The 26,576-nt window shown below is 33.9% G+C and overlaps 8 protein-coding genes across 8 annotated transcripts in view; all 8 read right to left on the bottom strand.

Moving 5' to 3' along the window:
* Positions 1–3,188, bottom strand: part of LOC105269348 (apolipoprotein D) — a gene marked incomplete in the record, with an annotated part of 3,593 nt that extends 405 nt beyond the window's left edge. The window contains 2 exon segments of the mRNA XM_011309499.1: positions 1,622–1,752; positions 2,747–3,188. Of these exon segments, the coding sequence (XP_011307801.1) occupies positions 1,622–1,752; positions 2,747–2,860 (245 nt within the window).
* A 92-nt stretch (positions 3,189–3,280) lies between these two features.
* On the bottom strand, positions 3,281–6,412 carry LOC105269349 (apolipoprotein D-like). Its single transcript, XM_011309500.1, has 4 exons — positions 6,197–6,412; positions 5,107–5,237; positions 3,688–3,861; positions 3,281–3,511 (listed from the first exon to the last, which is right to left on the bottom strand). The coding sequence occupies exons 1-4, from the start codon at positions 6,308–6,310 to the stop codon at positions 3,379–3,381; spliced, it is 552 nt and encodes a 183-aa protein (XP_011307802.1). The 5' UTR covers positions 6,311–6,412; the 3' UTR covers positions 3,281–3,378.
* Positions 6,413–7,722: 1,310 nt separating this feature from the next.
* LOC105269344 (apolipoprotein D) lies at positions 7,723–10,087 on the bottom strand. The gene is made up of 4 exons (XM_011309496.1): positions 9,947–10,087; positions 9,509–9,639; positions 8,332–8,511; positions 7,723–8,264 (listed from the first exon to the last, which is right to left on the bottom strand). Exons 1-4 carry the CDS (start codon positions 10,055–10,057, stop codon positions 8,075–8,077), a joined length of 612 nt encoding a protein of 203 aa, XP_011307798.1. The 5' UTR covers positions 10,058–10,087; the 3' UTR covers positions 7,723–8,074.
* Positions 10,088–10,418: 331 nt separating this feature from the next.
* Positions 10,419–11,591, bottom strand: LOC105269345 (bilin-binding protein). The gene is made up of 4 exons (XM_011309497.1): positions 11,459–11,591; positions 11,268–11,398; positions 10,744–10,923; positions 10,419–10,683 (listed from the first exon to the last, which is right to left on the bottom strand). Exons 1-4 carry the CDS (start codon positions 11,567–11,569, stop codon positions 10,512–10,514), a joined length of 594 nt encoding a protein of 197 aa, XP_011307799.1. The 5' UTR covers positions 11,570–11,591; the 3' UTR covers positions 10,419–10,511.
* A 237-nt stretch (positions 11,592–11,828) lies between these two features.
* On the bottom strand, positions 11,829–13,291 carry LOC105269347 (apolipoprotein D). The gene is made up of 4 exons (XM_011309498.1): positions 13,150–13,291; positions 12,965–13,095; positions 12,167–12,346; positions 11,829–12,103 (listed from the first exon to the last, which is right to left on the bottom strand). The coding sequence occupies exons 1-4, from the start codon at positions 13,264–13,266 to the stop codon at positions 11,941–11,943; spliced, it is 591 nt and encodes a 196-aa protein (XP_011307800.1). The 5' UTR covers positions 13,267–13,291; the 3' UTR covers positions 11,829–11,940.
* A 585-nt stretch (positions 13,292–13,876) lies between these two features.
* On the bottom strand, positions 13,877–16,250 carry LOC105269343 (apolipoprotein D). The gene is made up of 4 exons (XM_011309495.1): positions 16,072–16,250; positions 15,172–15,302; positions 14,474–14,653; positions 13,877–14,412 (listed from the first exon to the last, which is right to left on the bottom strand). Exons 1-4 carry the CDS (start codon positions 16,180–16,182, stop codon positions 14,238–14,240), a joined length of 597 nt encoding a protein of 198 aa, XP_011307797.1. The 5' UTR covers positions 16,183–16,250; the 3' UTR covers positions 13,877–14,237.
* A 1,202-nt stretch (positions 16,251–17,452) lies between these two features.
* On the bottom strand, positions 17,453–19,718 carry LOC105269342 (apolipoprotein D). Its single transcript, XM_011309494.1, has 5 exons — positions 19,583–19,718; positions 19,197–19,324; positions 18,863–18,993; positions 18,160–18,339; positions 17,453–17,683 (listed from the first exon to the last, which is right to left on the bottom strand). The coding sequence occupies exons 2-5, from the start codon at positions 19,305–19,307 to the stop codon at positions 17,536–17,538; spliced, it is 570 nt and encodes a 189-aa protein (XP_011307796.1). The 5' UTR covers positions 19,308–19,324; positions 19,583–19,718; the 3' UTR covers positions 17,453–17,535.
* Positions 19,719–20,125: 407 nt separating this feature from the next.
* Positions 20,126–22,177, bottom strand: LOC105269341 (apolipoprotein D). Its single transcript, XM_011309493.1, has 4 exons — positions 22,037–22,177; positions 21,304–21,434; positions 21,002–21,245; positions 20,126–20,924 (listed from the first exon to the last, which is right to left on the bottom strand). The coding sequence occupies exons 1-4, from the start codon at positions 22,148–22,150 to the stop codon at positions 20,355–20,357; spliced, it is 1,059 nt and encodes a 352-aa protein (XP_011307795.1). The 5' UTR covers positions 22,151–22,177; the 3' UTR covers positions 20,126–20,354.
* Between the last annotated feature and the right edge of the window lie 4,399 nt (positions 22,178–26,576).

Raw genomic sequence — 26,576 nt, 5'->3', positions numbered from 1 at the left:
ATACTTGATCCTAGCACATTGGATTTTCAATATGATATCGATAAAAAATTGATTCGTTGAAGATTCCATCGTCTACTATAAGTAAATTAAATAATTCAAAAACATTAACTTTTATTATGTGCGGCCAACATTTTAAATAGATTAAGAACTTTCGAATTTTTTGAATTTAAAAAGGACAAAAACAAGTTCAAGCTCAAGTTCAACTTTAAAATGAATTTAAAATATACCGAGAAAAGCGAATGGTAGAGATTACTATAATATAATAGATTTTACCATAAGAATATGATAAATGATTTTTTAGCTGGAACTTCATGGTAATTTTACCATGTGGAGTAATCGAAATGACATCGCTCTATAGTAACAAATACCATGTGACGATAGTGAAGATTACTATTCGCTGCAGCAATCCTGACGAATTATTATGGATCGTTTTACCATTAAACTTGAATTGAAAATTAAATAAATTTTCACGAAAAATGTAATCTATACAAGAGTTCTTCTTGGATCTACAAATTATGAAATCAATTTGTTTTTCAATTATTATCTAGAAATAATAATATTTCATTTCTGTGTTGTTCCATTGTTTTTCTATTTTCTTAAATATTTTTTATCGTTTAGTATGTCAAATAGACCTTACTATGCTGCATAGTAATTTTCTCTATGGACCTATGGTAAGTTTCACGAGCCAAATACTGAGTCCTTCACTATATCCCATAGTGAACGTTACCATGCGAAATTGTATTCTTTACTATATCTACCGAGTCCATTACCATCGAAGGTCTTACCCTGCCCTATGGTAACCGATATTATAGCGTTACTAGAGTTATAGAAATGATTTTTTTTTGTCAATGTATGGTTTAGGTCCACCAAAAAAAAAAAATCATTGAAATATTAATTTCTCTGACGAAAATCCATTCTTATCCTCTCAGTTCCCATTAACAAGACGAAAGAAGAGAGTGAGAAATAACAAGGAGGTAAATACATCGAAAAATAATCTTGAGGTAAACTCTGTTGTCCCTGATAATTCCTTAAACCCCCCTTCCCCCTGCTGCCGCTGTTAACACGACGAGTGAGTGATATTAAATTCAATAATTTGAATTGCTATAGAAGGGCAGCGGCGGATAAATCACTCGTTGTGTTCAGTCAGCGATGGTAGATGGTCGGGTGAGGTGAATTCAGAGTTTTAGTGAAGTGTTCAGGAATATTTGAAGAAATCCATCATTCTGTGCGTCCATTGTCTATAAATGTGCCAACATGTGGTGTCTTTGGGGCCGACACACCGCCACGTCCTCGCCGTGGCCCTGGATAACGCAGAGGGCGGTGTATTAAATGTCATATCTCCCATACTAATTGTTCCCGGATAAAAAAGTGATCAGATCCTTAATTAGGTGACGGAAACCCACCCAATCACATAAAAAATACCCAGAATGGTTCGGTGGACCTAAACTAGACATTTACCCTATTTTCTCCGCGCACGACCTTGAAAATGGAATATACTGCAGTCAAGTATAAAATATACTTAAAAGAACTATTTTAATCTATTTATTGCGAGTACCCATTTTTTCACATTTTTGAATATTGAAATCCCCGGAGGAGAAATATTTCCAATAAAAATACTTACAACGAATTGACTTGCGCGTTGACAACCTTGACTGTTTCGTCATTATTTAGGGAGTAATTAGCCGTGACGCATTTACCGCCAGCTTCAAAAATCATGAAGTATCTGTATTGCTCGTACCATTTCCCCATGTACTGCAATTACGTGGAATGTCTAATCAATGCATGTTGGTGAATGCTAATTGTGTAAAAATGACTGGCAGGATAGATTTAATGTATTCGGAGAAGTGATTGTAGTGATAAATAAACATGGGCTTATCTACAAGTTATTGGCGAAAACATGGAAAAAATTTCAATAATTGCTTTCTTCGAGTGCTTGTTTGGATTTTTGAATTATTACCACTGATTCCGTGTATTGAATCATTCATAAGAAAAACGAAACGCTCGAGATAATATTTTCATAAAAATGTTATCGATGTTTTGCTATTTATTTCAGTTGTTTCTCGTAGAAGTAATTTCGAATCACCAGAATTGGTGAAAAATTACATAAATTAATTTGCCAATGCATATTTTCCTGAGCCAACAATCAAAATTTGATCATCACAATGATTAAATGGTAAAAATGCTTTCAGAATCAATAAAGCGGTGGAAATGTTCCGTTTTTCCTTCATAATTATTCAAGATCAATTTTTCTGTTTGTACGAGTCAACAAATATTTTTCAATCAATTTAGAATTACCAAGGATATCTCGAAAGGTTCTGAGTAATATTGAAGAGACATGGAATTGAAAAACATGGCAAGCAGAATAAAAAAAAGCAATTGAACTATTTTGTCGATTTGTCCTCCAAATAATGATTTTTGTCTAGAAAATTTCTCTGACTTCCTTTCTTCGATCTTTAATAATAAAATTGACTAATATCGCCTGAGATTTATCAGAAATAAAAAAATTCTCCCAAAATTTCAGTCAGAGTTCATTTGATTTGTTTCAGTCATTTTCCGTTAATCAATTTTATCGTTTTCTTTAGTAAATAGTTAATAAAAAATTGTAAAATCAAGAACTGGTAGGAAAATTCACATTTTTTGTCAATGGTAAAGAAAAATGAGGCGAAAATACAATAGGGTAATTGAAGATGTTTCAATTAACGAACTAAGTTACTAATTAATTAACTAACTTACTTTGTTAACTTACATTTTCTACATCGAATGTCGAAATGGTCTCAACATCCGGACAACCCTCGAAACCGGGGACTTGAGCAACAACAACAGAGAATAGGCCAGCGAGAGTCAAAGTAACTCCCAACATTTTGCAGTGCAGATGATTAACAACAACTAAATATTAATGCTGATTGACCGCGTGCGTTCGATACCGGTGCTGGGAAAGAACTGATGGCATAATATTGTACTGGACTTCTTTTTATTATGACTTCCTCATTATCAGAGCAACAAGTGACACAATGTTCAAAGTCAAGCCGCGCCGTTATCGTTTGAAAGAAAAAACTATCGAGCAATATTGCAATTCATTAATTGTCTGTGAATTACGAAAGAATTCCAAAAAATTCTCAGGAACATGTTGTTGGAAAATCACTCTAGCATTACGGCGCAATTGATCTACATTATCGGCAGCCCGGATAAACATTTGTAGACCAGCGCATGTAAGTAATAAATTGCGATGCAAAATAATGCAATGATAATCAAGAAAGAATTATTGGAATACAAATTTCAATTCAGGCGAATGACAGAATGTCAATTAGTATTTATTTAATTGCGGGTACAGAGCGTGCGGAAATTTAAGAAACATTTTTTTGTGGGCGCTAGTGCTGATTAACAGTTTATTTGGTCGGTCTTCAGGAGGTGATCAACGTTGAGGCCATTTCTTTTGAAGGCATCCATAGCCTTGTCAATAACATCCTGTGAAGGATTTTGCTCTCTCGTCTTAATCCAAGCTAATTGGGTGCTGTAATTGAAATTATCAATAATGAACACAAATTAGAGAGGAAATATTCCCTTCGATAGATCCAATAGCCTTTTATTTAGAGTGATATATTATTTTGTTAGGAAAAAAAATTATTTCTGGATCAAATAAATTTAGTTGGTTAATGGGTTTTTTAAATTTTATTCTGATTAACTTACTTGGCAACAAGTAAACTCTGACAACTCCAAACGGCTGCGTACGAGTCGTAATCAGTATCCAAAATCCAATAGCTGCTCTCGAATGGAGATATTGGAAATTTAACTGCTAATTTTCCTGGATCTTTGGGGTCCACGATCCTAGCGCTTCCTTCGATCTGACTCGGAAATCCTAATCTAAATCACCACATAAAATTGAACACGAGAAATAAATATACTTGATCCTAGCACATTGGATTTTCAATATGATATCGATAAAAAATTGATTCGTTGAAGATTCCATCGTCTACTATAAGTAAATTAAATAATCCAAAAACGTTAACTTTTATTATGTGCGGCCAACATTTTAAATAGGTTAAGAAATTTCGATTTTTTTGAATTTAAAAAGGACAAAAACAAGTTCGAGCTCAAGTTCAACGTTAAAATGAATTAAAAATATACCGAGAAAAGCGAATGGTAGAGATTACTATAATGTAATAGATTTTACCATAAAAATATGATAAACGATTTTTTAGCTGGAACTTCACGGTAATTTTTACCATGTGGAGTAGTCGAAATGACATCGCTCTATAGTAACTAATACCATGTGACGATAGTGAAGATTACTAATCGCTGCAGCAATCATGACGAATTATTATGGAACGCTTTACCATTGAAGATATCGAAAAAGCTCCAAAATTGTATTTCAAAACGTTGGATTTGAATTTTAATTCAAAATTAAATAAATTTTCACTAAAAATGTAATTTATATAAGAGTTCTTCGTTCAACAAATTATAAAATCCCTTAAATATCAATGATAATAAAATGATCTATAGATTAATCAAAGCAAAATTACCAATGATGCATATAATCTAGAAATAATAATATTTTATTTTCGGGTCGATCTATTATTTTTTTAATTTTAAAGTATTTTTTATCGTTTACTATATCACATAGGCCTTCTTATTATGCGTGAATACTATTACTTCCTTGTAATACCTACGACCTTGAAAATGGAATATACTACAGTCAAGTATAAAATATACTTCACACAACAATTTTAATCTATTGATTTCAAGTTCCCATTTTTTCACATTTTTGAATATTGATCTCCATAAGTCCCCGGAAAAGGCGAAATCCTATTCTAAAAGGGACACGCTTGACACAATCGATTATCTCGAAAATCTCGAAATCATGAAGCCACGATTCCTTATTGGTCCGTTTAAAATGGCGCGAGATTACAAAGTTTCCTATTCTAAAAGGGACAGGCTTAACACAATCGATTATCTCGAAAATCTCGAAATCATGAAGCCACGATTCCTTATTGGTCCGTTTAAAATGGCGCGAGATTACAAAGTTGTAACAGACTTTTGCAGAAATCGTTTCATACCCGCGCGCTGACGCGCGGTACAGATTCTCGTATTTTCAATAAAAATACTTACAGCGAATTCACTAGCGCGTTGACCATCTTGATTGTTCCGTCATTATTTAGGGTGTAATTAGCAGTGGCGCATTTCCCGCCAGCTTCAATAATCATGAAGTATCTGTATTGCTCGTACCATTTCCCCATGTACTGCAATTACGGAAAATTGATAATCAATTTATATTTATAAATGGAAATTTTGTGACAAGTGTTTTTAGTGATACATAAACATGGGCTTATCTACAAGTTATTGACAAAATATGGAGGAAATTTCAATAATTGCTTTCTTCGAGTGCTTGTTTGGATTTTTTAATTATTACCACTGATTTCGAGCATTGAATCATTCATAACAGAAACGAATGACGCGGGATAATATTTTTTTTTTAACTATTTTTGATGTTTTGATATTTATTTTAGTTGACACTCGTACAAATAATTTCGAGTCACCAGAATTGGTGAAAAAATTTTACATATATTAATTTGCCATTGCATATTTTCCTACGTCGACTATGAAAATTTGATTAATGATTGGATTGTAAAAATTCTTTCAGGATCAATAAAGCTGTTGAAATGTCCGATTTTTCCTTCGCAACTGCTTAAGATCTATTTTTTGTATTTGTACGAATCAGCAAATATTTTTTAATCAATTTACAATTACCAAGGATATCTCGAAAGGTTCTGAGTAATATTGAAGTGACATGGAATTAAAAAACATGGCAAGCAGAATAACAAAAAGCAATTGAACTATTTTGTCGATTTGTCCTCCAAATAATGAATTTTGTCTAGAAAATTTCTCTGACTTCCTTTCTTCGATCTTTAATAATAAAATTGACTAATATCGCCTGAGATTTATCAGAAATAAAAAAATTCTCCCAAAATTTCAGTCAGAGTTCATTTGATTTGTTTCCGTTATTTTCCGTTAATTAATTTTATGGTTTTCTTTAGTAAATAGTTAATAAAAAATTGTAAAATCAAGAACTGGTGGGAAAATTCACATTTTTTGTCAATGGTAAAGAAAAATGAGGCGAAAATATAATCGGGTAATTGAAGATGTTTCAATTAACGAACTAAGTTACTAATTAATTAACTAACTTACTTTGTTAACTTACATTTTCTACATCGAATGTCGAAATGGTCTCAACATCCGGACAACCCTCGAAACCGGGGACTTGAGCAACAACAACAGAGAATAGGCCAGCGAGAGTCAAAGTAACTCCCAACATTTTGCAGTGCAGATGATTAACAACAACTAAATATTAATGCTGATTGACCGCGTGCGTTCGATACCGGTGCTGGGAAAGAACTGATGGCATAATATTGTACTGGACTTCTTTTTATTATGACTTCCTCATTATCAGACCAACTAGTGACACAATGTTCAAAGTGAAGCCGCGCCGTTATCTTTCGAAAGAAAAAACTATCGAGCAATATTGCAATTCATTAATTGTCCGTGAATTACGAAAGAATTCCAAAAAACTCTCAGGAACATGTTATTGGAAAATCACTCTAGCATTACGGCGCAATTGATCTACATTATCGGCAGCCCGGATAAACATTTGCAGACCAGCGCATGCAATTAATAAATCTCGATGCAATATAATGCAATAGTATATAATAAATAATCAGACAAGGAAAGTATAAAATTCTGTATATAACACAAAATACATTAATTTATTAGATAACTCGGGCTGACAATGAAAATTCTTTTGGCCCAAGAAAATCTCGTCCTGTTGAAACAGTTCTTTCTTTCAGTATGAGCACGAAAAAAGTTCATAAAGACTCTTCAAAATCAATGGACAAAGAAATATCTTCGGGTCTCAGCCGAAGCTTTGACAATTTATCTGATCGATCTTCTTCAACCAGTCAAGGGACAAATGATTTTTCCTGAAAACGTGGAGAGCTTGCGCGATCACATCCTCTCAAATCTTAATGATTAAATTAATTTAATGACTCGTGTCGGTTTGATCCTAGTATTTGAGAAACGGATGGAGTCGTGTCCCAGGATTTTCTTTTATCACGGATTTTATCATTCGCCAAGAATATTCAACTTCCTCGATCGATAATCCACCGCCAATTGTCCATCAATACGAAAAAGTATTATTGAGTAATCGGAAACGTACTAGCGGTAAATAATTGTTAAACAATAACTCCATCATCGCACTAGCTAAATTATCAATTCCGTGAACATTCGTTGACTTGGGAAAAACCCCCGATGCGAAATTGTAAAATAGTAATAAACAAAGATAAATTGGAATGCAAATTTCCAGAGACAAGAGATAACTCTTGAGATTTTTCCTCAAAGGAAAAAAATTTTCCTTCAAAAGAAAATGGAAAAATCTGGAAAACTCAAATTTAACGTTGAAGTAATGATTGCAAATTATATTATTAATTGACTAGCTGCATTGTAATGCTAAAATTATTATAAATTAATATCGGTCCTTAAAACTTGAGAATTTTAAAAGTTCATCATATTTTCAATAAAAATCCGAATATTTTGTACTAATTTGCATTGAATTTTCAATTAATTTGACGTTCAACAATTCGTTCTGCAGAATTATTTATATTTTGATATTTCCATGAGAATAACAGAAATTTCAAAAATTTGGATAAATGTTTAAAGGAAAAATATTGCTAATAATGAATAAGCACGTGTATGATTTATTGGCGAAAATATAAGAACGATTTAACTGATAGCTTTCTTAGTACCTCATCCTTTCAAAATGGCGGCAACTGATTGCAAGTAGCTGATGTACAGACTAAGAGAGCAAAACAGTCAAGATATTTTTTATTTTTTTGTGCATCCTTATTTTGTCTTATCCAACAAATTGTTATCCATGAAAACAATTTTAGAACATGAGATTGGATAACAATGAAAAGGATTTAATGCTTTGTCAATAAAATATCGCAATAACAATTGAAAGAGTATAATTATCAATTCAATAGAAGAAGAACAATAGAATAGTTAATAAATAATTGAATGGCGACAATTAACACCTCTGGACCCCGAACATCTTTCGCAATTCATTCAATGTTACTTTATGATTAGGACAATTCTTGTGGTCGACTATCAGAAGATTTCGAATTGAGAAATTGATCTTTTCAAGGGCCTGAGCGATTTGCCGTTGATATTTCTTATTTAAAGTTGTTCTCCTCGCCCACACCCACACGAACTGCAACCTAAATAAAAATGTTCAGTTAATTATTGATTAAAGTGAAGTCCCACGGGAATTGAATTCCAACTTACGACTGATTTCCTTCCTCTTTGCAGCTGTGGAGTATCACCCAGTGGTCCCAATTAGCAGCTACGTACGTCGAATTTAATCCGGGATCCAGAGCATAATCAGGAAAAGTGAGATGGTACAAAGCAGTGGGTCTTTCCTCTCTAGGAATCATTCTCCCCTCCCAGAAAGTCCAAGTTCCTGGCCTATACGAATAATTGAAATGTAAATCCCCCCAAAAAACCGATAAAATCAGATGATACCACAATTTTGGTAAATGTCTAGTTCAGGTCCACCAAACCATTCTGGGTGTTTTTTTATTTGATTGGATGGGTTTCCGTCACCTAATTAAGGATCTGGTCACCTTTTTATTCGGAAACAATTAGTATGGGAGATATGATATTTAATACACCGCTCTCTGCGTTATCCAGGGCCACGGCGAGGACGGGGCGGTGTGTCGGCCCCAAAGACACCACATGTTGGCACATTTATAGACAATGGACACACAGAATGATGGATTTCATCAAATATTCCTGAACACTTCACTAAAACTCTGAATTCACCTCACCCGACCATCTACCATCGCTGACTGAACACAACGAGTGATTTATCCGCCGCTACCCTTCTGTAGCAATTCAAATTATTGAATTTAATATCACTCACTCGTCGTGTCAACAGCAGCAGCAGGGGGAAGGGGGGTTTAAGGAATTATCAGGGACAACAGAGTTTACCTCAGGATTATTTTTCAATGTATTTACCTCCTTGTGGTTTCTCACTCTCTTCTTTCGTCTTGTTAATGGGAACTGAGAGGATAAGAATGGATGTTTCGTCAGAGAAATTAATATTTCAATGATTATCGTTTATGGTGGACCTAAACCATACATTTACCACAATTTTTCGTCAGTCATTGATTATCACGAATTTTGCATATGTGGGAACATGCGAAGAAATGATGTCTTCCGTAAATTTAATTAATCAATTTGTCATTTTGGATAATAATCGATTATTTCTCGTTATCGATGAGAAATAAATCATAAAATCAAAGAGACAATGACGTGTGACGAGTGATATCAGGACACAATATACGAAATATTAAATATAATTGATAAATTTAAGATTGCCATTCTGAATTATGAAATCAATGATGGTTTATTAAATTCGTTATATCGATTCTGGTTTTTGATAATGATGACGAATTCTTACGTTCGAATAATGGAATTGACGCTTTCCACAATGTATCCATCATTACCCCTGTAATGTCTAATGACTCCACAAGCATGATCTTGTTCATAAAAATTATCGACTCGACCCCACTCGAACCACCTGCCAATCAACTGCAGACATAATTCAGTCATGATCATTCAAAATACACAACACATAAAAATTAAGATGTCGTATCAAATTATCTTTCACTAGATATCTCTCAACTGATAGTAGGTAGCGAATTTTTCATAAGAGCCTTTTTTGTAAGTCTTTTTTTCCTCTACAAGAAAGGTTCTCATAAAAATTCTTCTACGTCTCCTAGATTCGGAGATATTCGTGAAATAACTTCGAACTTTTATCTCCGAAATTTTATCATCTCCATTTTGCTTCATCCCTTTCTATATATTTACATTATTTACCATATTTTGTCCTCTTTACCTTGCTCTCATCAAAGTTGGAAATGGCTTTCGGCTGTGGACATGATCCCTGTTCCCTAATTTGAGCCGATGACAGGGCGAAAAAACCCAACAAGCAAGCGAGCAACATCATCACGATTATATGAAATGCACTTGAGCATTCGTAATTAATCGCCAAATTTATTAGCTTCGACGAGATCTTATCTCGAGAATACAAACATCAATCAACAGACCCGCCATATTTTGTAAACACCATTAAATATACTGAATACATATTTATACGTGCACCTGAATTTATTTATATTATTTCTTTATCATCCGTAAACTTACCGTCATGAGAATCTTCTCGCGTTTTTTTCTTTTCATCAATTTTTCGGACACTCAACCTTAATAATATAATATATATATATATATAATCTATATATAATATATATATTTATAGTATTGACCCAACAGTTAAAATCGATGATATAAAATTAAAAAAAGAGAAAGTGTTCAATTCCAAATAAAATATCTTTTATTTATTATTATGCCCAATGATTAGTAGACAATTAGGATTCTTTCCAGATCATGGGGATTAAAGATCCCTATCGACACGTTGGAGTTGGATCTAGGATTCTATGATTGGCACAATTTTTTTGATTGATTCTCCGAAGATTTCGCATCGGTAGATTGATTTGTTCCAGTGCTTCAGCGATTTGCTTTCGATATTTGCTCTTCAAGGTGGATTTCTTCGACCACACCCACACGAACTGCGACCTACAACAAAATGTCCAGTTATTAATTAAAAAATTTTGCGGAAATTTCATTCTAACTTACGACTGATTGGTTTCCTCTTTGCAGCCATGTAATATGACCCAGTGCTTCCAATTTGCAGCTACAAAAGTCGAATTTATTCCGATATCCCCTGAATACTCCGGGAATTTCATAAGATACTGTGCAGTAGGGGATTCCCCTCTAGGAATCATTTTTCCTTCCCAGAAAATCCAAGTTCCGGAGCTGTGTACATTTTTTAATGCCAGTTTTTCATCAATATCTCCGAATATAAAGGAGATGGCGATATTTTTATGAATACATTTTTGATAGATAAAAACGAGACCTACAAAAAAGGTTCTCATAAAAAAATCGTGATGTTGCGTTCCTGCCGAAATATTTGCCATCCCAATAGAATCTGTCGGATATTGATACATAATGCACATAATTTTGTACATAAATATGTAATAAATTGGTGGTATATGTTATATTCATTCGGAATATATCGATTATATCGATTATATCGGTGAATCGGTTAATATAATGGCGTGTCATTCGTGTTGAAAGGATTTGTAAAGAAAAATTCTTACGATTGAATGAGGGAATTGACTCTCTTGACAATTTCTCGGTCAGAATTTCGGTAATAAGTCGTTATTTCGCAGGACTGATCACGCTGGTACACATTCTCGATGTGAGCCCATTCGAACCATCTTCCAATCAGCTGCAGACAAAATTTATTCATAATCACTCAACAAGAGAAATAAAAAAAAAATCCTTTTACCCTTTTTTCATCAAAATTTGGGATGGGATTCGGCTGTGGACATACGCCCTGTCCCCTAATTTGGGCGGACGCATGAGCGAAGAATCCGAGTAACCAGACGACTGCCAGCATTACGATTGTTTAAAAAAACCTAAATGCCAGTGTTCTTATTTAACCGAAAAGTTTATTAGCTTTAGACGAAAGTTATTTGAAAAATAATTACAAGCCACATTTTGTAAATACAACCAAATGCACATAAAACAATAATTATTTGTGGACAGAATGAGCGAAACAATTTCTCAAGAACATAAACAATGTTTACATTTAAATAAAATATTGTTTAACGCAAGAGTCGATGTAATAAACTCTAATAAAATTTACTTTGTAGTCGTGAGAGAAGGAAAGATACAGTTTAATACCAGTAATACATAATAATTAATGAACAATTAGAATTTTATTCGATTTTTATAATTAGATACTCCAATTATCATTCAATGTGAAGTTCATTTGCACACACCAGCAGATCTGTGATTCGGACAGTTCGTCTGATTAATACCTCGAAGATTTCGCATGGGTAGATTGATCTCTTCAAGAACTCTAGAGATTTGTCTTTGGTATATCCCATCTAAATTCGGATTCTTCACCCACACCCACGCGAATTGCAGCCTAAATAAAAATATTCAATTGTTTATCGATTCAATAAAACCTGAGAGCTGCAGTTCAACTTACGACTGATTTCCCTGCTGTTTGCAGCCATGTAATATGACCCAGTGGTCCCAATTCGCAGCTACATATGTAGAAATTAGTCCTGTCTCCAATGACCAATCAGGGAATACCATATGGTACCGAGCAGTAGGTGTTGACTCCCTAGGAACCATTTTTCCCTCCCAGAAAAGCCTAGTTCCTGGACTGCAATTATTCATAAATGAATTTGCAAAATAATTATCCCAATGAATTGTTTCTATTCTTCAGATCTAGTGATTTCCTCCGATGGAATTACCAGACCATGTGAAGATCTTAATAATGAAGAATCCATTGGTATGTAAATTCATAATTACGAGACCTACTGCGCATGCCGTGCGCCGAATTTGAATTTGGCGGTTCGACTCGACCAATGAGGAATTAGTCCTTCGCGTTTCGAGATATTTCGACTCGGGGGAACTTCGTCTTTGTGTTTCTACTTTCATGATAAGGATTGGATTATATGACTTATTATTGAGAATATTTTACTCATTAAGATTATTGGTACAAAAAGGAATCGGAGTGGAGAGAGCCGGAGTGTTAATATAAACATAAACAATTACTTCATAGGAAGAATGAACTGAGAGTTCTTTGTTAATAGATGATAATATTCATTTGGTCTTTGTGACCGATATTTAATCTGCTCCAGCAGTCTGTAGAGTACAGACGTCATTTCCTCGTGTAATAATAATAATAAAATTAAAGTAAAGTTCAATTCACTGCGTTTTTCTTATAATTATTTCTTGATCCATTTCCATTAATAATTTATATAAAAAGAAATCTTACAATCGCAGGATGGAGCTCATCGCCTTGATCAGGACTCCATCATTATTTCTGTAATAAGTTGTTAATCCACAGACATGATCGGGTTGATATGCATTATCGATGCGAGCCCATTCGAACCACTGGCCAATAAGCTGCAGAAGGAATTTGTTTATTTACAATGAAGCTGATAAATTTTAATAGTTTACCTTAGTCTCATTAAAGTTGGGAATTGATTTCGGCTGGGGACATGAGCCCTGTCTCCTGATTTGGGCAGAAGACTGAGCAAACAATCCCAACAAACAGACGATCAGCAGCATCACCATTTTATGAAGCTAAATGAACGAGAGCTTTCTTATTTAAACCGTAATTTCATTTACTCATATCGAAAAAATAATACGGCAATGTGAGGTGAAATTGTATGGAGAAGACAATATTGGATTAACGCGCGACATATTTTGTAAACAGAATGAGAATGGAATAATATTTATTAGTAAACGGGAGAAAAAGGACAGCAATGGCGCGATTGTTTTTCGTAATTGAATAAAGATTTTGGACGCCAATCGATTCATATCGACTCAAATCGACTAATATCGACTCGTATCGGCTCATATCGATTAAAATCGACTCATAAACGCCAATCGACTCCAATCGATTCTAATCGACTCGTGAACGTCAATCGATTCATATCGACTTGTATCGGCTCATATCGATTAAAATCGATTCATAAACGCCAATCGACTCATGTCGACTCATCGACGCCAACCGATTCATATCGACTCTATCGACCACTATCGACTAAAATCGTCTCGTATCGAATAAAATCGACTTTTGAACGTCAATCGACTCATACCGACGTTTAAATTAAGTAGTTTGTTTTCTAATTCAGCGATTATCTTTCATTTGATAATTAATCACGGAAAATAAAACTCGAAATCCTTTTAATCATAAGCATTTATTAATTAAACAAGCGGTCATAGTGAAACGGAATATTCCAATAAAAAATTATTTCATACAGAGTTTTCATTTTTTTTCAATTCTGTTTTCATGTTGTCGAAAATTCGTGAAAATAAATACATGATTTGATGAACGTTTGGAATTCCAGTAGATGCTATGACGTGAAAACAATAGAATTCCTCTCGTCGAAGTCAATTAATTACAGAATATAAAATATTCAGCGATAAAAACACTGACATCATTTTGTTTTGATAAAGTTCACGATGAAAAAACTAATGAAAAATTGAAAAGTTGTCGAGAAAAAAATGAAATTGAATTCGGAACATCCGATCATTGAATTTTACTGGAAACATCCTGATAATGGATCAGATGTCTTCAGATAGGGGCAATTGTTTTGATCAACAATGTAAATGTCGTGCATATTTAAATTCAATTGTTTAAGGTAATTAGCTACTTCGTCCTGATATTGTTGCTCCAATGTAGTGTTCTTCGACCAAATCCACACGAATTCCACGCTGAAAGCGGAAAAGTCATTTGAAAATGCAATTAATTTATGAATTCCTCGAATCTACTTACGCCTGATCATTCTCTTGCTTGCAGGTATGCAGTATTGCCCAGTGGTCAGCATTTGCAGCGATAAATGTCGCCTGAAGGGATTTGTCCTGCGAATATTCAGGGAATTTCAAGTCGTACGTTGCAGTTGGTTGTGATCCTTTAGGGACTAGTCGACCTTCCCAGAAAATCCAAGTGCCTGATCTATTGAATAAATAAAAAACGAAATTAGAGAACAAACAAAAATAAAAATTTACGTTGGCCAGAATTTTTGAAAAAAAAGCACCACCAAATTGTTTATGCTAACGAAATTATTTAAATATTTTTGTTATTTATTTCGTATTAGTTTCATGTAGAAGTTAAAGATATTATATCATAATTGATAATATTATATTAATGACTAAATATATAATTATTCACTGATTATTTTGGAATTCAAAGTTTTAGTGAATATTCTCGGAAAAATTAATCTTCAAAGCGATATCCTTTTTTTATGTAAAAAACGGGACGATTCTTTGGATTTTAAATGAAATCTCGACAGAACAATTTGAAGAAAACTTAGAGCAAAATTAATCCAGGAAATTGGTGAAAAAAAATATCAGTCATTTTAATTATAAAAAATTATAAATTGAATTCACTTTAATAATAAAATTGAATACTCAGGGGCAGTTGTAATGGAAAATTAAACCGATTTTTAAACAATTCTGAAGTAAATTTCATACCGACGGATGATAGAGATGGCACGTTCGACTAGATTTCCATCTTTACCCCTGTAGTATGATATGAGTCCACAGGCAGCATCAGGCTCATAGTAACTTGGAATACGACCCCATTCATACCAATCGCCAACCAACTAAAAATTGTTATTATTCTCGTGAATTTTTAAATTTTTCCCAATTTTTCTTTTTTTCGATATCGATTTATTTTTATTATTTAATTAATTAATTTTTATTAATATCTTATTACATATACGGGACGTGCATTAAATATTCTTCCATTCTCGATTTTTAACAATTATCTATGTTTAAACAAACGGTTGACTGGTGGACTTATGGATTTTTATAATTTTTTATTTTTACCGCAATTAATTTTCAATAAATATTTTGTTTAAGTAATAGCCATAGAAAATTATTATATTGTATTTGAGTTTATCAATAAATATTATATTGTTAATATTGTCAACATAATAATCTTCTTAATAATGTTAATAAAAAAAAATTTGGTCAGTCGTCATTTAATTTTTGATGTTCTGCATTCACTTCAATAGTAAATTTTCAAAATTCCAACAAAATTTTATATTTTCCACTATATTTACAGTAATATTCATTTTTTCCATAACAGGCCATGTTAATTGAAAACTATAATAATTAATAATAACAAAACGGTGTTGTGGATTAATTTCGAATTTTATACAGGCATTTATTATTGCTTCAAAAACTTGTCAAAATTTCAAACAATTTTTATATTTTATATCTTCGGCAATACCTGGAAAACGACGTTAATTGCTACTACACCAATTTATATAAATACATATATATAAAAATTAAAAAAAATATATAATATATAATACATAGATAAAAACTCAATTTAATTAGACTCTTAATAATTATTACTGAATTTACCTTGTTCTCATCGAAATTGGGTATGGGTTTGGGTTGAGGACACATCCCCCGACTTGTTCTCTGCCCTAAAGACTGGGCGAAAATTGCGAACAAAAATAAAAACACGAGCATATCGAATTCAAAAAATGGCAAATATAATGATTTCAATTTTTCAAGTGCTCTACTGCAGAAGGCAATCCGCGATTATTAACTGGTTATCCTTGTACAGTATATATACGGCTTGAACCAGTCATTTAAATTTTAAAAATCAAGAGCTAAAAATTTGGAATTCAAAAAATTTGAATTGATATGATTCAAATCCGATAAATTTTAGATATCTAGAACATAAAAGTTGACATTGTAATATAATAGCTTGTGATGAGTCGTCGGTGATGCATGAATGTAAATTTTATGAATCTGTTGACCGAATTGAAGACATGATCTCACGGAAAATAAAATTTTGTTTTTTTTCGGAAGACCCAGAAGGGAAAATGCCATCGGGGTTAATAATAACACAGATTTTTAATTATTATTCAAAACTATGCAAATATTAAATTTCAATGTTCACCTCGTAATACATCGATATGGAAATTATGGAAATTATTACCGATCAATTATGGCGATTTTTTTTTCCTCTGATTGTATAGAAAATCCAAATGACAAAAACTGGTGATTTTGTAAAAAAAACTGAGCCAAGTAAAAGTTTTGCTCAATTGATTCCGTAAAAAATTCATATTTTGCGAAAATATGGCGTCCCTAGAAATTAAAAAAAACTCGGAAAATGTAAATGAAAACGCCAAGAAAAGTGATACGACTCGATTGAAAGGATTCAATAATGAAAATAAAAAAATCAGTAGAGGCAGGATCAACTTACTTGGCGCGGTTTTTTCCAAGAGCTAGAGTTAGAGACAAAGATTATCTTCGGTCACTTTTAATAATTAATGAATTTTCATTTTAGCATTATCCTGTAAATAAAACCGCGCCAGTAAATAAAACCGCGTCCGAGTTTTTTTTTTATTTCTAGGAACGCCATATTTTGGCAAAACACGGGCTTTTTACGAAATCAATTGCACGAAACTTTTAATTGGTTCAGTTTTTTTTACACAAACACCAGCCGTATTTGTTGGATAGAGACGAGACTTTTACTTGGCCTATACGCTACCGCGTATCTCGATAAAAAATCCCGTGATTGTATAGATTCTTCAATAATTCAATTCGTCACCTTTTTGTTTTTAATATACGTTTTTTGATAATTTTTGCGTAAAAAAATTTTCTCCGTATGTAATTTCCTATTTCCTATATGACATCGTCTTACATGATCAGTTAAGATTAATTCTTTCTCTGACTTCTGATTTCCCGAGTGAAATGAGACATTTTGTTGTAATATTCTTTTATTTATCGAGACAAAAAATTGAATAACAGAGTGAAATGGGATGAGTATTAAATAAATAAGTACATGAAAATATTTATCTATCACAAGATGCACTAGTTGCGTTTAGTTGGACAATTCTTCTGGTCTGTTCTGTAAAAAAATGCTCGGCTGATGTGATTTTTGTCGAGGATCTGATAGGCTTTTTCCACCACTGGCACCGGGGGTTGGCGATCTCTAGTCAGTACCCAAGCACTTTTCATACTGGAAAGATTCAAAAACAATTATTCAAGATGTTCTATAAAAAAATGACTCCTTTCAATCAATCAATCACTTCATCCCAAAACGTCAATTATTTACATTCCACGAGAGACCGGGTATGAACCGATTTCTGTAAGAGAGTTACGATTTTGAAATCTCGCGCCTTGAGGCGGACCAATAAGAAATCGTGGCTTCATGGTTTCGAGATTTTCGAGATAATCGATTGTGTCAAGCGTGCCCTTTTTAGAATAGGATAATTCATATTGTCATAAAATATGAAGTCGTCATATAAGATCTCATTCACTCGAGTCTGTTTAGGCTAAACGAGAAAACATAAACATCATAGCCCATACTTCTCAGAATTCCGTCCAATAAAAATGGTCGTCACTATTGAATACAAATATAGAGTGAAAAATATAAGATTTAATTTTTGCCTGGTATTATTTCAAACAGAACCTGTGATAAGTGGAAAGTTTTACCTGAAAACTCCCATATTTGTGCAACTCCAGAGAACTGCATACGAATCATAATCTGTCCCGAGAACCCATTGAGGTGTTGGGTACTGAATTGGAAGTGATGGATAGGCTACCGTGAGTTTTGGATCATCAGCTCGACCAATTGGACGAGCAATTCCTTCAAGGGTCGACTCAATTCCTGTCCTATTAAAAATAAATAAAATCATTTGACCTTCGGCTCGGTTGGTAAACCTCACTCGTGAAGAAGAAAACTGACCGCCCATATCATTCCTATCAATCCGTCAAATACACGAAGAGAAATTTCCATAAAAAATTCGAACGAGAATCGAATGAAAATTTTCTTGTTAAACGATAATTGCGTAATGTCTATTTATTAAGAACAAATATTAAAAATTAGTTAAAAATAATAATCACACCATAACAATAAAATAAAAACAATCCGTAAACTAAGAAAAGTGAAAATGATACAAAAACAATGACTATCATAAATTGAAATACTTTCCATATTTTAGAATGTGGAAAGTCCAAAAGAAAAGTATTAAATAAAACGAAATCGTAATTTTCCACTCGTATAATAACGCAGGCGTCTAGTGATATAAATATAAATTTTCTAGTCATATAAATTGAATTCTCTCGTTTCAAGTGTTTCAACCGCGGTTATAGAAATTTTCATTCGATAAATTACGGTACCAAAAGGAAAACTTACAAAACCGAAGTCTGAGATGTAACAATCCTCAAAGATCCATTATCCCCTGTGGAGTAATTAAATATTCCACACTTGGCCCCGATCTCAAAGATGGAAAAGTACCTCTCGGCTTCATACCACTTCCCCATGAACTGCGAACAAAACAATGACTGAATGACAATTTCCAAAACATCAATAGCATAATTTATTCTAGGTGTCATTCGGTCCAACTTTCCAATGTTGCTTTTCACGTTAATTAAAATGACTGACACGTCCGCTAAAAATGACCCCGACCGCCATTGAACTTGTCATTGAAGTGCACGTGACCTCGAAAATACAAAATCATTCGACTTACCGCAGTCATGTTGAGACGTTCGATGGTTTCCACTTCCGGACAAATTCCAAATGTCGGTAATAACGCCAGGGAACTCCCCATGAAGGACAATATAACAATAATCCGCAACATCTTGCGTAATTGAGTTTCTGGAATTGATCAAATCGATAGTAATTCACATCCGAAACAAAAATTTCCCCCATTTTGCAATTGTTTTGATAATTATTAAACTTTACTCTAGATTATTCAAATGCTTTCCAACATTTTCTCAACTGAATTCGCAGAACGAAAAACCAAAAAGATCATGCAGACTTTAAATAGAATTTGTAATGTTCACTGAGGAATGGAGAAAAAAATTCCAATGAAATGGTGAAAAGTCCTGGATTATCGTAAAACGAATCACTCACTCAAATCACGTGAAACGCTTGACCTTCCCTGACCTTGACCCCCAAAACAACAATCACGAACAATTGAACGGTGACAGCAGAGAACTGCAAACGTGCCTCACCCAGTGCACATCGTCCACTGGCCTTCGAAGCAAGAATTTCAGTCAGTGCTGGAGAGGTTTTATCAGTTAGTGGGTCAGTAACGGTAAATCAAAAAGGTTGAAGAAACGAATTCATCGACAGCCAATGGCAGCACAAGGAGCAACAGCTTCTGCCAATCCTTGAAAAATCTCCACCTGACCATCGCCATAAAACAAAATTGCACGTGCATTGAATTCTCCACTCCCATCAGTCATCCTGACAAGACAAATTTTCTCTCAATCTTCTTTAGCGAGTTCACTCCTCAGCGAATTCTCATTCCTCATGACTGCCGCCTCATCGTTTCTCTGGACAATCCCTCGGGTCAATCAATTAATAACCGGTTTTTCGAGTGAAGTCAATAAACGGGTCTGAGGTCTCAAGGAAATGATGAAAATAACAGAATTTCGATTAAAGTAAAAAACATTTTTATGTAACAATTTATTCACATTCCATGCGATCACTTTTTGTACAGCAATTTTTCGTTGTCTTCTCATCCGTCATTTTGTTTTGTTTCCTCTTTTTTTCATTCAGTCTACCACAGCTACGCTTAATCTACCAATAATAACCTTCATGTTGAAAGATCCGGCGGGACTGGATGGGTCTTCTCCATCCGCTCCAAACCTGAACCTCTGGACAATCATTAATCGCGGAGTCATGACTTGGCTTCTATAATTTTCTGTGGCTCTTTGGGGAGTTCAGTGGATTGATCAGCAGCCTGAAGATTCTCAGGTTCGCTGAGAACAGGTTCGGCGTTCTGGGCCTGCTCTACAGGCTCCGGTTGATTGACAGGCTGTTTGACAGGCTGTTTGACAGGCTGTTCTTTGGCTGGGGTTGACTCCTTGATTTCAGCAGTCTTCAGAATTACCTCTGGCACAGTTTCAGGCTTACTCTCCTCCTTGACGACTTCAGTGAGCACAGGCTCTTCCTTGATGGTCTCAGCCTTCAGGTGCTCCGCTGGTTCCTTCACCACTTCAAGCTTGGATTCCTTCGCCTGCTCAGCAAGCTCAGCCTTTCTGGTCTGAATGATGATCTCTGGAGCGTCAGGGATGATCGCCGAACGAAGGTTCTCACCCTCGCTCACTTCCTCGACATGATCAGCCTGATTCTGCTCTTCAATCGTGGTTTCGACTGGTGGAGGCGAGTCCAAGTACGCGCAGTCGTTCTGGTCGGTCTTCACGAAGAACGTCTTGGAGATCTTGTATTTGTCCAGAACACCGTAAGCCTGAAATGACAGCAGAACGGACATTATACCAACATCTTGTCATCAATCTATCAGTCGAAATGAATCAGATCGCTCACCTTCTGAAGGATTTCTCCTACAGGTCGACGCTGCCTAGTCATCAACCAGGCGTTTTGGGCGTTGACTGGTCCGATTCCTGTGCAGCTCCACAAAACTGCGTAGTTCTTATAATCAGTCTCCAAAACAGCGTAAGAAGTCTCTGGTGTCAATGGAACAGTCGTGTACTTGACGTGGAGCTTTCCCTCCTCAGCTTTTGATGCCGATGGCTTTATCTCACCTTCCAAGACACGTTTGATGCCAGTGCTGTGATGATATGGACGTTAAATAAACGGTTTCAAGGTAATGAGGTTCGATTACTTACAATCTGTTGGTGACTTCGTTGCTGACACGTAATTTACCGTCATTTCCTCTCGTGTAATTAGCCATTACGCAACGGGACACCACCTCCGATAGCTGGAAGTACCTTTCTGCCTCGTACCACACACCTAAGAACTAAATTTCAAAACAAAATGGTCACGGTTTAAAGCAACAAAATGGCCGCAGCCGAATTCTTCAAAAGGGATTCCCATGATTCCCATAAATTAAGAAATATTAATGGAGAAAATGTGAGTGAATATATTTAATTAGATATGTATTGTCTTGTAAATGGGAAACGTTTATTAATTATAAGACGCGAAAATTTGATTAGAAAATAAATTTGTGAAATGGACAAGTTCCTTTGACTAAACTGAAATTATCGATGAATATCTTGTAAATGAGGAGAGATACGTAAATTTTTATATAAATCTTATTTGTAGTTTATATATTCTTCTATGAAAGAGCTATTCACGAAAATTTCTGTATCTCTCATGATTAACGACATATCCATCGATAATTAATCATGAATTCATAAACTGAAAAAATCATAAATTTAATGAATACTAATTAATTTGTTATCCGATTTATACTTCCAGGCAAAACGGGGAATCCCTTTATTCCCAAAATCATCAATTAGTGTTTTTGTAAAAAAATGAAGGTTTGGATTGAAAAATTTGTTTTTTTGAATGAAGGGAAAATGATGATTGATGTTGATTGGACAAATTGGACTGACATACCTTGGCGATATCGAAGTTGGCCATGGGCACGTACTCGGGACACCATCCTAGACTGGGTACTTGTGCCCCAGCCAATGCCAGGGCTGAAAGAACGAGTAGGAATTGCTTCAACATTTCTCGCGTTTCTGTCGTAAGGATCGTGCTTGCCACTGGCTTTTATACATTAACCGAGACTTGAGGTGCGTTGACCGGACACTTGTTCCTCTTTCTCCCCCCGTGACGCCCAAAGGCACCCCCTACCCCTCTCTGAGGGACCGGGCACATGGGGTCCCAATGTATTCTCCTCCGATACATTACGGTACCGGTCTCTGGGATTAATGCCACCTTGAATCTGCTGAGAGTCGCATGATATTTGTCCTGGATCTCCAGGACATCATGTACGTAAAAAATCTCCAAAAAACTCCAGGCCATAAATATTTATACATATTTGTTATCTCTGTTCCTCTCCAGAATCTTACGATGGATTTTACGATTTAGGTTAAGATTTTAGGTTAGTCTTTGTGGCTAGTCTTTAGTCTCTTGGAGATATTGATAGAGTTCAGACGGTATTCTTCCTCGTGCAATTTTAATAAAGAAATAGTGATTAGAGTTGATTAATTGTGTTTTAATTAATTTAACTATCCGATTTCCAATAGTCTTTCATCTTTCTGCAATATTTCCTTAGAAGGTACTCCTCCATATGCTCAGGTGTAAACATTCCTTTTATCTTGAATAATTTCATTGTTTATAATTATTTCAAATGTTAATGATCTTTATTGATCATTCAAGATCATTTGTTGAATAAAAAAAAATCAAAATTTCATTCTTCGAGATAATTTCCATGCTTGAAATGAAAGAGGGAGTACCTGAGAATGACTCGTCTGGATAAATATCTTCTAAAACATAATATCAGAAAAATATCCGGAATATTATATTTTTTATTAAATAGTTCTCCGTGATATTGTCAATTAATCATTTCTCCGTTGCGCGGATCATTCAGTGTACCGTACAATGACCCACGTCAATTCTTCATTTCTTCCTTTCATTCTATCTTCCATGTGATTCCAGACGAAATTATCATAGTGTGAAGGTCACGGCTTTGGACTAATGGAGGATATCGGATTAACGGTAATTAAATCATTTCGATAGTTACGAGAGAATTAGGAATTCGCTGGGCTTTGTCATATTATAATATAAATAAAAAATTGTATTTTATATAAATAAAGAATTATATTATATATAAATAAAGAATTTGACCAAATGAGTATTACCCAAAATATCTGTCATGACTTACATCCATTTGCTTTAATTGTTTAAGTTGTTTTGAATTATTGCATATGATGTGAATTATTATTAAAGTGTCTGTATCCTAAAATTCATATCGAAATCGAAATGTATCGAACACTTTCATTAGCACAAATGAATAAAAAAAAATTATGTAATAAATCTAGTGTAACACGATCCACATAATTATCACAATTACAGTCGTCTGGAGGCAATTTAATTCGGTGGTTTAATGAATAACCATTTTGGATGGATTTTTGAGAATATCTTTTCCTTCTCAGTACTTGAATAGCTTTGAGCATCTCTAAAAAAAGAATTCCGAGTGGATCCTCATGAGGGCTCGTTTACTTTGTCTGGCAATGGCAGAGAACAGTATGTTTACTTCGGCATGGTTATTTCCCTCATATTCTTCAAGGTGAAGACAGCAAAAAGGGAAGCCAACTAATAAATAAAAGTAACAAACCTTGTCCTCGTCGTTCTGCTGTGAGTATATTGAACTCCTGTGGTCAAAGCCCCCAGCAGCCATCAGGTTTTGTGTTTATGAGTGTGAGTAAAATTATGGACTACTGTAGCTACCTTCTTTCAATATTCACCTGGTTATTGCGAATTCCTGGGTTGCTTCGTTATTTCGGATTCATTATTTTCCGTTTTCAGGATGTTCTCTCCTTATGGGGAATTTTCTGCTTTTTATTCTACTACAGGTGGTCTCTCCAAATTCATGGACAAAATTTAATTTTTCTGAATTTCATTAGTTTTCATTAATGTTTCATTTTTATGTGAGTTTATTTATATCTTTTTATTTCATTTTTACTTCTTATTTTATTTTTATTTTGAATTTTTCTTATTTTGAGTTTAATTTTTTTTATTTTGATTTTTTTTTATTTTGATTTCGATTTCATTTTTATGTTTATTTCTATTTTTATTTTTATTTTGAATTCTATTTTGATTTTGATTTTTATTTTCATGTTCATTCGTTTTTTGTCAGTTGTTTCCATCAGAAACTTTCAGAGAATGATCAGACGAAATTTAATACCCTTATACTTAAAAAAAAATTCTCTTATCAACTACTTTTGTGGTGCTACTACATGAGTTTCCATTTCGTTTTTCAACGATAGATAAATTATTTTGATTTCGATTTCATTTTTATGTTTATTTCTATTTTTATTTTTATTTTGAATTCTATTTTGATTTTGATTTTTATTTTCATGTTCATTCGTTTTTTGTCAGTTGTTTCCATCAGAAACTTTCAGAGAACGATCGGACGAAATTTAATACCCTTATACTTAAAAAAAATTTCTCTTATCAACTATTTTTGTGGTGCTACTACATGAGTTTCCATTTCGTTTTTCAACGTCAGATATATAAGAATCCGAATTCAAACATTCAGATTCAGACTCTGAGCTAGAATCACCGAGATTATAAAATGAAAAGACCGAAAGAAAAAGGAACCCCTTATACATATAATATCGAATAAACCGGCTTCAAAAAACGTAACATTGGATTTTTTTTTAAGAAATTAAAATGGCGAAAATTCTTGATGATTTTTTTGGTCTCGATCGGGAGAAAGAAGTCGTTCAAATGGAAGAGATTCTCTAGTCCCAAACGAAATTATAATTATGAGACACAAGTCCTCCATAAATTCACCTAATTCCCATCCAGCAACTATTATATTATGAGAATTACAAATTATATTCCCTTATTCCATTACTCATAATTTCCAACTGACAAATCGGTATTTTGACTGCACGATGACTCATCAATTCAAGTCCATAGAAGATTGATCTTAATTATTTTATTCTCCAGATAGAAAAATTCCAGATGCAGTGATTAATTTCTAGGTCCAGAGCATTCGGATATATTCGCGGAACAATCGAATGCCATTTTTAAAAAACATTTTCTCTCAGTGCGAGAACGAACTGATCCATCAGATATTCATATTCATTAAATAAACAAAATCTTATTGAGACATAATTTTCCTTCTGCATGTGAATTAGGAGAACAATTATTTTGTGCAATCGACTGTTGTTCATTGATTTATCTCCTCTTGTTGGTGATGCGACTGGTGTTCCAGGAGTTCTGGAAATAGAAGGGGGGGCATTTGCAAAAGCAAATAAACTCGATGTTGTTTTACCATTGAGTTGTGCAGGAAATTACCATGTGGAATATAGTGGGACATCAATTATTTATCGGAAAGAATCGTTTCTAGCATAGAGAAGGGTTCCGTGTACTTGCACCATGCATTGTACTCTGGAGTCAAGCCATAACGGGTCTTTCTCAATACCATTTTTATCTTCTGGTGTTTTTATTTTCTCCTCTATTTTCTCTCGGTGTAAAAATTTTAACTGTTAAATTTATGAGACGGGAGACAGGCCAACGTCTCAATAGCGTGTTCACGCGTTAAATTATCATTACCGATAGATAATGCGATAATCTGAGTAATTGGATGTGTAATTATGTGGAAGGATGCAGACTCCAGGCACTCATGGCTGTGATTAATTTATCATGTAACACTTGCCGATAATTCATGAGAATTAGAAGAATTTACGGGTGTGAATTAATGACATGGGTAAAGTGTTGCTAATCAGTATTCCAGGCTTTCCTCACTAGTTTCTTTTTTTTTACTCACTCAATTTATTTTCTTTTTTGTACCATTTTCTTCCTTTTGTTTAAGTCCATTGAACACTAAGAAAGCACGTGCTGACATTTTTTATTAAGTATCTTAACTATTTCCTCTCGGTCAGGATTTCAATGAGATAATTCAAAAGGATTTTCCGGTTTTTTAATTCTTATTCACTCACTTCCATCAGACGAGTGAAGCATTTTTATTAATGATACCCACCTTCGGTTTTATTTTTTATTTACCCTCTTATTCAATTATTTATGAAGTGATTGTACTGGTGCTCTTTATTATTTATGATGAAAATATCATTTTCAATATCCCGAATTGTTTATCTGATAAACATTACACGACAAATAGAATAAAGATATTATTAAAATTATTTAATTTCTCGATTGTGAATAATTTTCTTCTTTTCTCAAATATACATAACCCACTCCACCTCTATAAATAAATACCTTACTAATTCATCCATTAGTTAATTAATTTCCCACTTGTTTTTATTCATGATGTTTCATAATGCGACATTTTTATGTTTTTTTATCGCATAATATTATATATTTATAATATTTAAGAGTGTACCTAAGCCCTTCCTTCTCTTTTAATTCCTTTATCATCATTATCACATTATTTAATTGCAATAATTATGGGGGTGGAGGG

This window comes from Fopius arisanus, unplaced genomic scaffold (assembly GCF_000806365.1).
Source record: "Fopius arisanus strain USDA-PBARC FA_bdor unplaced genomic scaffold, ASM80636v1 scaffold00067, whole genome shotgun sequence".
In the NCBI taxonomy this organism is placed as follows: Eukaryota; Metazoa; Arthropoda; class Insecta; order Hymenoptera; family Braconidae; genus Fopius; species Fopius arisanus.
This window is presented reverse-complemented; position numbering and strand designations above follow the sequence as displayed.

Excerpts from the sequence above, each read along its gene's own strand:
- LOC105269349 (XM_011309500.1), bottom strand. The coding sequence starts at position 6,310 with ATGTTGGGAGTTACTTTGACTCTCGCTGGCCTATTCTCTGTTGTTGTT. Across the intron at positions 5,238-6,196 it reads CGACATTCGATGTAGAAAAT|TACATGGGGAAATGGTACGA; the intron begins GTAAGTTAACAA and ends CCGTAATTGCAG. Across the intron at positions 3,862-5,106 it reads AACGCGCTAGTGAATTCGCT|ATTAGGATTTCCGAGTCAGA; the intron begins GTAAGTATTTTT and ends GTGGTGATTTAG.
- LOC105269344 (XM_011309496.1), bottom strand. The coding sequence starts at position 10,057 with ATGATGTTGCTCGCTTGCTTGTTGGGTTTTTTCGCCCTGTCATCGGCT. Across the intron at positions 9,640-9,946 it reads CCAACTTTGATGAGAGCAAG|TTGATTGGCAGGTGGTTCGA; the intron begins GTAAAGAGGACA and ends TTATGTCTGCAG. Across the intron at positions 8,512-9,508 it reads GTCAATTCCATTATTCGAAC|GCCAGGAACTTGGACTTTCT; the intron begins GTAAGAATTCGT and ends TTATTCGTATAG.
- LOC105269345 (XM_011309497.1), bottom strand. The coding sequence starts at position 11,569 with ATGCTGGCAGTCGTCTGGTTACTCGGATTCTTCGCTCATGCGTCCGCC. Across the intron at positions 10,924-11,267 it reads GTCAATTCCCTCATTCAATC|CTCCGGAACTTGGATTTTCT; the intron begins GTAAGAATTTTT and ends AAATGTACACAG. Across the intron at positions 10,684-10,743 it reads AAAGAGGAAACCAATCAGTC|GTCGCAGTTCGTGTGGGTGT; the intron begins GTAAGTTAGAAT and ends ATTTTGTTGTAG.
- LOC105269347 (XM_011309498.1), bottom strand. The coding sequence starts at position 13,266 with ATGGTGATGCTGCTGATCGTCTGTTTGTTGGGATTGTTTGCTCAGTCT. Across the intron at positions 12,347-12,964 it reads ATGAGCTCCATCCTGCGATT|TCCAGGAACTAGGCTTTTCT; the intron begins GTAAGATTTCTT and ends GAATAATTGCAG. Across the intron at positions 12,104-12,166 it reads AAACAGCAGGGAAATCAGTC|GCTGCAATTCGCGTGGGTGT; the intron begins GTAAGTTGAACT and ends ATTTTTATTTAG.
- LOC105269343 (XM_011309495.1), bottom strand. The coding sequence starts at position 16,182 with ATGCTCGTGTTTTTATTTTTGTTCGCAATTTTCGCCCAGTCTTTAGGG. Across the intron at positions 15,303-16,071 it reads CCAATTTCGATGAGAACAAG|TTGGTTGGCGATTGGTATGA; the intron begins GTAAATTCAGTA and ends AACAATTTTTAG. Across the intron at positions 14,654-15,171 it reads GCCATCTCTATCATCCGTCG|ATCAGGCACTTGGATTTTCT; the intron begins GTATGAAATTTA and ends TTTATTCAATAG.
- LOC105269342 (XM_011309494.1), bottom strand. The coding sequence starts at position 19,307 with ATGTTGCGGATTATTGTTATATTGTCCTTCATGGGGAGTTCCCTGGCG. Across the intron at positions 18,994-19,196 it reads AACGTCTCAACATGACTGCG|TTCATGGGGAAGTGGTATGA; the intron begins GTAAGTCGAATG and ends TTTTGTTCGCAG. Across the intron at positions 17,684-18,159 it reads ACAAATATGGGAGTTTTCAG|TATGAAAAGTGCTTGGGTAC; the intron begins GTAAAACTTTCC and ends GAATCTTTCCAG.
- LOC105269341 (XM_011309493.1), bottom strand. The coding sequence starts at position 22,150 with ATGTTGAAGCAATTCCTACTCGTTCTTTCAGCCCTGGCATTGGCTGGG. Across the intron at positions 21,246-21,303 it reads AACGAAGTCACCAACAGATT|CACTGGCATCAAACGTGTCT; the intron begins GTAAGTAATCGA and ends ATATCATCACAG. Across the intron at positions 20,925-21,001 it reads TAGGAGAAATCCTTCAGAAG|GCTTACGGTGTTCTGGACAA; the intron begins GTGAGCGATCTG and ends CTGTCATTTCAG.